The 7,385-nt window shown below is 38.2% G+C and overlaps 1 protein-coding gene across 1 annotated transcript; it reads left to right on the plus strand.

The window, feature by feature from the left end:
- Positions 1 to 718: 718 nt before the first annotated feature.
- LOC118058083 (putative disease resistance RPP13-like protein 1) lies at positions 719 to 6,687 on the plus strand. Its single transcript, XM_035070794.2, has 2 exons — positions 719 to 1,112; positions 1,942 to 6,687. Exons 1-2 carry the CDS (start codon positions 789 to 791, stop codon positions 6,556 to 6,558), a joined length of 4,941 nt encoding a protein of 1,646 aa, XP_034926685.1. The 5' UTR covers positions 719 to 788; the 3' UTR covers positions 6,559 to 6,687.
- The last annotated feature ends 698 nt before the right edge of the window (positions 6,688 to 7,385 follow it).

Consider the following 7,385-nt stretch of genomic DNA (forward strand, 5'->3'; position numbering starts at 1 on the left):
TAAATTGTTGATGTTAAATTTTTTTCTATTTAGTTATCAAACTTTCATGACACGGATTCCGGGTTTGATAGGTTAACCTGGTTTAACGAGTTAGCCCGGTTAATTCTGGGTTAACCCATTAATTTATTTTTTCATTTTTAATTATCAAACTTTCACGATGCGAATTCAAGGTATGACGGGTTAACCTGGTTTGAAGGGTTAACCCAATTAATTCATATTTTTTTTTCTTTTTTTTCATTAGTTTTTTTCTTCATGTTGGTTTTTTTTCTTTGTTTTTTTCTTTTTAACTAATCTATTTAATTATCACATTTTTATGACACGACCTTGCAGTTAAACCCACGTCCAATGCTATTGGGTCTGGTATTGCAGTCCAGACACTTTTATGCTAAGGGTTAATCCAAGTTTAATGTTATTGTTAATATTATAAATATTACTCTTAGATTAGACGTTGCAACCAAATCTAAGACTCTTGGGTATAACTTTGTAAAAAAAACCTAATATTTTTAGATTTTGACTATTTTTAAAAAGCAAAAAATAATTGATCCGCGGCATCGCGCGGGGCATATAACTAGTATAGTATAAAATACAACAATAATACCTGTACCTGAATCGTGGAGCGCTGATACAATATAATATAATTAATATATTTTTCTTGTATCTTCTTTTCCTATAAAGTCTACGTATTCCCATCATGCAATTCAGTGGCTTAATTATCACATATTCCCTGCTTTCCACTTCTCCTTTTCTTTCACATATTCCCACCCTCACCCTTTCTGCAAAAATCCACCATGGCTCTGGAGTTGATCGGAGGATCAATTCTCTCTGCTCTCATTGAGGTTCTGGTCGACAGGTTGGCCTCTCGTGAGGTTCTGGGCTTCTTCAAAAGCCACAAACTCGATTATGGTCTTCTGGAAAAGCTGAATGAAACACTGAATACTGTCAACGGACTACTCGACGATGCGGAGGAGAAGCAGATTACAAAGCATGCTGTGAAGAACTGGCTTAATGATGTTAAACACGCTGTGTATGAAGCTGAGGACATATTGGAGGAGATTAATTATGAATATCTACGATCCAAGGACATTGATGCCCCTCGACCTGACAGCAATTGGGTAAGCATAAGTTTCTGCACCTATAGACCTTGCTTCATCATAAAATGTTTTTATTGATCCCTCTATTGTTTGTTTTTTACTTTCATGTATAATTAATTTTAGGCATGGTTTTTGTCTTTCTGTGAGTTTTAATTAAAGAGTATTCATTGTTATGCATGCAACTAATATTATTGGCTTTTGGTGTCTGTGGTGAAATTATGCTTGCAAATTCTCATTTATTATCTAGCTAGTTTTCTAAACATGGGCTTTGGATTTTTAAAATCTGAATTATTTATATAAATTTTGTCAATTTTAATTAAATTATATATTTTTTATGAGAGCATAAATAAATTTTAATTGTTCTGAAAAAATAAGGGATATAAAATTTGAATTGTCTTTCAATATTTTTAATGATGAATAATTAGGACTTACGAGATTCAAAAACCCATTATTATAAATATTAAATTTCTTAGTATTTATATATATAATAATCACCAAGAATTACGCCCTGATTTTTTGTTAGCACAATTAGATTCTGAAATGATATTTTATATATGAAAGCTTCATATATATCTTTGTTTTAAGTATTAAAAATAAAAACTTTAATTTTAATATAATATAATAAGGGCTATGAAAATCACTAATGACATTTAATCACTATCTTTTTTAAAACTTGAATTTTACTGCGTGCATTAAGTTAGCATCAACAATTGTAAATTGTTGAAAAAGATCTGTAGAAAGAAAACTTATTAATTTTCTAGATGTAAAAATCTTAATGTTTATGTTTTGATATTATAAAATTATAATGTTTTCCTGAATTCTATCTCATATATTTAGTCCACCATTGCAGGTAATTAGGTATCTGGTTCCTAATAGAAGGATGAAAGAGATGGGAGCAGAGTTACAAAGGATCCTTGAGAAGCTTGAACGTTTACTTAAACACAAGTGTGATCTGCGCCACATAGAAGGTACTGGTGGATGGAGACCATTGTCAGAGAAAACAACTCCTGTGGTTGATGAAACTCATGTATATGGAAGGGAAGCTGATAAGGAAGCCATAATGGAGCACTTGTTGACACAACACAACGACAGAAGGGTATGTGCGGTCCCTATTGTGGGTATGGGCGGGATTGGTAAAACTACTCTTGCTCAGCTTATCTACAACGATGATAGGGTAAAGCAGTGCTTCGAGCTCAAGGCCTGGGTCTGGGCTTCTCAACAATTTGATGTTGCCAGGATTATTAAGGATATTCTTGAAAAGATCAACGCAAGTACTTGCCGCTCCAAAGAACCAGATGAATCTCTAATGGAGGCATTAAAAGGGAAGAAACTTCTACTTGTTCTAGATGACGCGTGGAACATTAAGTACAATGAATGGTATAAATTACTGCTACCTTTGCAGTATGTGGAGCAAGGAAGTAAGATTGTCGTGACAACACGGGATGAAGATGTAGCAACAGTCACGGGAACTGTCATCCCCTCTCACCACTTGAATGTAATAAGCGAAGAAGATTGCTGGAAGTTGTTTGCAAGGGATGCATTTAGTGGTGTAAATTCTGGAGCAGTCTCACACTTGGAAGCATATGGCAGAGAAATAGTGAGAAAGTGCGAAGGTTTACCGTTGGCAGCGAAAACTCTTGGGGGTCTTTTGCACTCCGTAGGAGATGTCAAGCAATGGGAGAAGATATCCAATAGCAGTATGTGGGGTTCGTCGAATGAAAACATCCCTCCAGCTCTAACATTGAGCTATTATTATCTCCCTTCACACCTCAAACGTTGTTTTGCTTATTGTGCAATATTTCGCAAGGGTTATGAATTTCGTAAGGATGAAGTAATCACTTCATGGATGGCACAAGGATTTTTAGTCCAGCCCAGAGGTGTTGAGGAGATGGAAGAAATAGGCGAAAAATACTTTGATGATCTTGTCTCCAGGTCACTTTTCCAGCAATCAACTTCTGATTCTTTTTTCAGCATGCATGACCTCATAAGTGATTTAGCTGAATACGCGTCAGGAGAATTTTGCTTTAAGCTTGGTATTAATGAATCGGGCTCTGGGTTAGAGGGTGAACATTCATGCTCGCTTCCAGAAAGGACTCGTTATTTATCAATCACTTCAGAGGTAGAATATGGCCGACAACTTCGGGTATTTCGTAGTATTCATGGAGTCCAACATTTGCGCGCCTTGTTTCCGCTGAATTTTTTTGAGGAAGCTGATAGTGAGGCACTGATTGACATCTTGCCAAATCTTAAACGCTTGCGAATGCTATTTTTATGTCAACCAAAAGATATTTCTTCTCAGTTGCTCACTTCCATTGGCAACTTAAAACATTTGCGGTACTTGGACCTTTCTGACACCGCCATTGAAAGGTTGCCCGAAAGTGTGTGCACCTTGTACTATTTGCAAAGTTTATTGTTAAGCAAGTGCCGACATCTCATGGAGTTGCCATCCTACATTTCCAACTTGAAACATTTGCGGCACTTGGACCTTCGCGGGACACCGATTGAAAGGTTACCTGATAGTGTGTGCACCTTGTACTATTTGCAAAGTTTATTGTTAGGAGAGTGCCGACATCTCATGGAGTTGCCATCCAACATCTCCAACTTGGTCAACTTACAACATCTTGATATTGAAGGGACAAATTTGAAACAGATGCCACCAAAAATGGGGAAACTCACGAAGCTTCAAACTATGCAATATTACATCGTGGGAAAAGAGAGTGGGTCTAGCGTAAAACAGCTGTGCAAGCTCTCACATATAAGGAAAAAACTTTCTATTCGGAATCTCAGAGATGTTGCAAATGCTCAAGATGCTTCGGATGCCGATTTGAAGGGTAAGAAGAAGATTGAGGAGTTGGGGTTGAAGTGGGATGGCAATACGGATGACACACTGCACGAGAGAGAAGTACTTGAGAGATTGGAGCCTTCTGAAAATGTGAAACAGCTTGTCATTACTGGTTACGGGGGTACAACGTTTCCAGGCTGGCTTGGAAAGTCTTCTTTCTCAAATATGGTAAAGTTGACACTTTCTGGATGTAAGAACTGCATCCTCTTGCCACCAGTGGGGCAGCTGCCTTCTCTAGAAGAGCTCCATATTGAAGGATTTGATGATGTCGTGGCAGTTAGTTCTGAGTTCTATGGAATTGACCCTTGGATTGAGAAGCCATTTAAATCCCTCGAAAGATTAAAGTTTGAGGGGATGCGAAACTGGCAGGAATGGAATACAGATGTAGCTGGTGCTTTCCCTCATCTTGCAGATCTCCGCATAAGACATTGCCCCAAGTTAACAAATGGCTTGCCTAGTCACCTTCCTTGTTTATTGAGTCTTTATATTCAAGAATGTCCGCAGCTTGTGGTTTCAATTCCAGAGGCTCCCATGCTCGACGTAATCAATGTATCTGAGGGCGATAAAAGACGTATATCTGGGGTATCAGATCTGAAGTGCCTTCAGTTTAGACGAGATCCCCAGCTAAAGGGAATGGAGCAAATGAGTCATTTGGATCCCTCTTCTTTCACTCATATCAAAGTCAAGGAATGTAGTTCATTTAAGCGCTGCCAGCTAGACCTTTTACCCCAGGTATCCACACTTGCCATTCAACGTTGTCTCAATCTCGAATCCCTTTGCATAGGCGAGAGACCTCTCCCTGCTCTCTGTCATCTGACAATCAGTCACTGTCCTAATTTAGTTTCTTTCCCCAAAGGAGGACTAGCTGCCCCAGATTTGACAAGCCTTGTGTTAGAGGGTTGCTTATATTTGAAGTCGTTGCCGGAAAACATGCGTTCCCTCCTCCCTTCCCTACAGGATTTGCAATTGATCTCACTTCCAGAAGTTGATTCGTTTCCTGAAGGAGGTTTACCCTTCAAATTAAACACACTTTACATTGTGGATTGTATCAAACTCAAGGTATGTGGTTTGCAAGCACTCCCTTCTCTTTCATGCTTCAGATTAACTGGGAACGACGTGGAGTCTTTTGAAGAGGAGACGTTGCCCTCTACTCTTACTACCCTCGAAATCAATCGTCTGGAAAACCTGAAATCTCTGGACTACATGGGGCTTTATCACCTCACATCTCTTCAGAGATTGTGTATCTTGGGCTGCCCTAAGCTTGAGTCCATATCAGAACTGGCGCTTCCCTCCTCCCTCCAATACCTTTATCTCAGAAATCTAGAATCTCTGGACTACATGGGGCTTCATCACCTCACATCTCTTACAACCCTTGAAATCAAACGTCTGGGAAACCTGAAGTCTCTGGACTATAAGGGGCTTCATCACCTCACATCTCTTCGGAGATTGAGTATCGAGGGTTGCCATAAGCTTGAGTCCATATCAGAGCAGGTGCTTCCCTCCTCCCTTGGTTACCTTGATCTCAGAAATCTAGAATCTCTGGACTACATGGGGCTTCATCACCTCACATCTCTTCAGGTATTGGATATCGAGGGCTGCCCTAAGCTTGAGTCCATATCAGAGCTGGCGCTTCCCTCCTCCCTTGGATACCTTCATCTCAGAAATCTAGAATCTCTGGACTACAAGGGGCTTCATCACCTCACCTCTCTTGACACATTGAAGATCGATAGTTGCCCTAAACTTGAGATCATATCAGAACAGGTGCTGCCCTCCTCCCTTGAATACCAGGGGCTTCATCACCTCACCTCTCTTAGATATTTGAGTATTGAGAGTTACCCTAAACTTGAGCACATACCAGAACAGGCGCTGCCCCCCTCCCTTGAATGGCTTTATCTCTGTAAACTGGAATCTCTGGATTACATTGGGCTTCATCACCTCACCTCTCTTCACAATTTGAAGATCGGGAGTTGTCCTAAACTTGAATCGTTGCAGGGGCTGCCTTCCTCCCTTGAATTCCTTCAGTTATGGAATCAGCAAGACCGGGACTACAAGGAGCTTCGGCAGCTCACCTCTCTTCGCAAAATGAAGATAAGGAGGAGCCTTAAGCTTGAGTCCTTTCAAGAAGGCACACTTCCCTCCTCCCTTGAAGACCTTGAAATCTGGGATTTGGAAGATCTGGAATATAAGGGGTTTCGGCACCTCACCTCTCTTCGTGAATTACATATCTGTAGTTCTCCTAAGCTCGAGTCCGTGCCAGGAGAGAAGCTGCCCTCCTCCCTTGTATCTCTTCAACTATCAGCTATGATAAATCTGAAATCTGTAATCGGGCTTCAGCACCTCAACTCTCTTTGCAGATTGATTATCTCGGATTGTTCTCAGCTCGAGTCCGTGCCAGGAGAGAAGCTGCCCTCCTCCCTTTTATCTCTTCAAATATTAAGTCTGATAAATCTGAAATCTGTATCGGAGCTTCAGCACCTCACCTCTCTCGACGAATTGATTATCTGGGATTGTCCTGAGCTTGATGAGCTTGAGGACTTGCAAATAGAATGGCTGTCCCACCATAGTGATATTAGACGTTGTCCTAAACTTAATTATGTTAATAGAAAAAGAGAACTGTTGCAGTAGTTAGACGTAGACCATGTATCTAGTTTTGGACCCGCGCTCGGCGGCCGATCGGTTATTTGTAAGAAAAATATTATTAAATAGGTTTTACAATGCATTTTTAATATAAAATATTTTTCAATAACAAATAGAAATGACTCTTAATATTTAATAAAAAAATCAAAATTAAAATATTTAATCTCGCAATATAAATTATATATTTAGTTGTGTTTAACAATTATATTTTCTAGAGTTTTTTTTTTTTTTTTTTTTATCAAACAACTATATGTGCTGATAGAAGATAAAAAAAAAAAATCATATATCCAATGTTCAATGAAGAATTGTTTTTTTAAAAAAAACCTTGGTCAAATTGTATAAATACAGTAATGTCGTGACAATAGACGACATGATTATCATAGAAAGAAAAGTGAAAAAAAAAGAAGAAGATGAAATATCAATTCTAAAAAAGTTAAATGTTAAAGAATGAAAATGAAAAAACACAAAGGATATTTGATTTCACAACACGGTTCATGCACTAAGTTGTGTTTCATAATTTTATTTTTTAGAATATATTTTTTATTTAATATTTAATCAAACAATTATCTATGCAAATAAAAGGTAAAAAAAAATCACAAATGAAAGCAAATTGCATCAAATCATGAACCTTAATTATAAAAAAAACTCGATGTTGAATGATGAATTAAGAAAATAATAATTAAGAAAAACAAAAAAAATATGGATTAACCCTTGTTAATTCGCTAACATTGTGACCATTGGTATATAATTGGATAACCCCATGAAAAAACAAGTGAAAGAAAAAAATACGAAGACCAACTCTTAGAAAAATTAAA

The sequence above is a fragment of the Populus alba genome, chromosome 17 (assembly GCF_005239225.2).
Source record: "Populus alba chromosome 17, ASM523922v2, whole genome shotgun sequence".
NCBI lineage: Eukaryota > Viridiplantae > Streptophyta > Magnoliopsida > Malpighiales > Salicaceae > Populus > Populus alba.

Excerpts from the sequence above, each read along its gene's own strand:
- LOC118058083 (XM_035070794.2), top strand. The coding sequence starts at position 789 with ATGGCTCTGGAGTTGATCGGAGGATCAATTCTCTCTGCTCTCATTGAG. Across the intron at positions 1,113-1,941 it reads CTCGACCTGACAGCAATTGG|GTAATTAGGTATCTGGTTCC; the intron begins GTAAGCATAAGT and ends CCACCATTGCAG.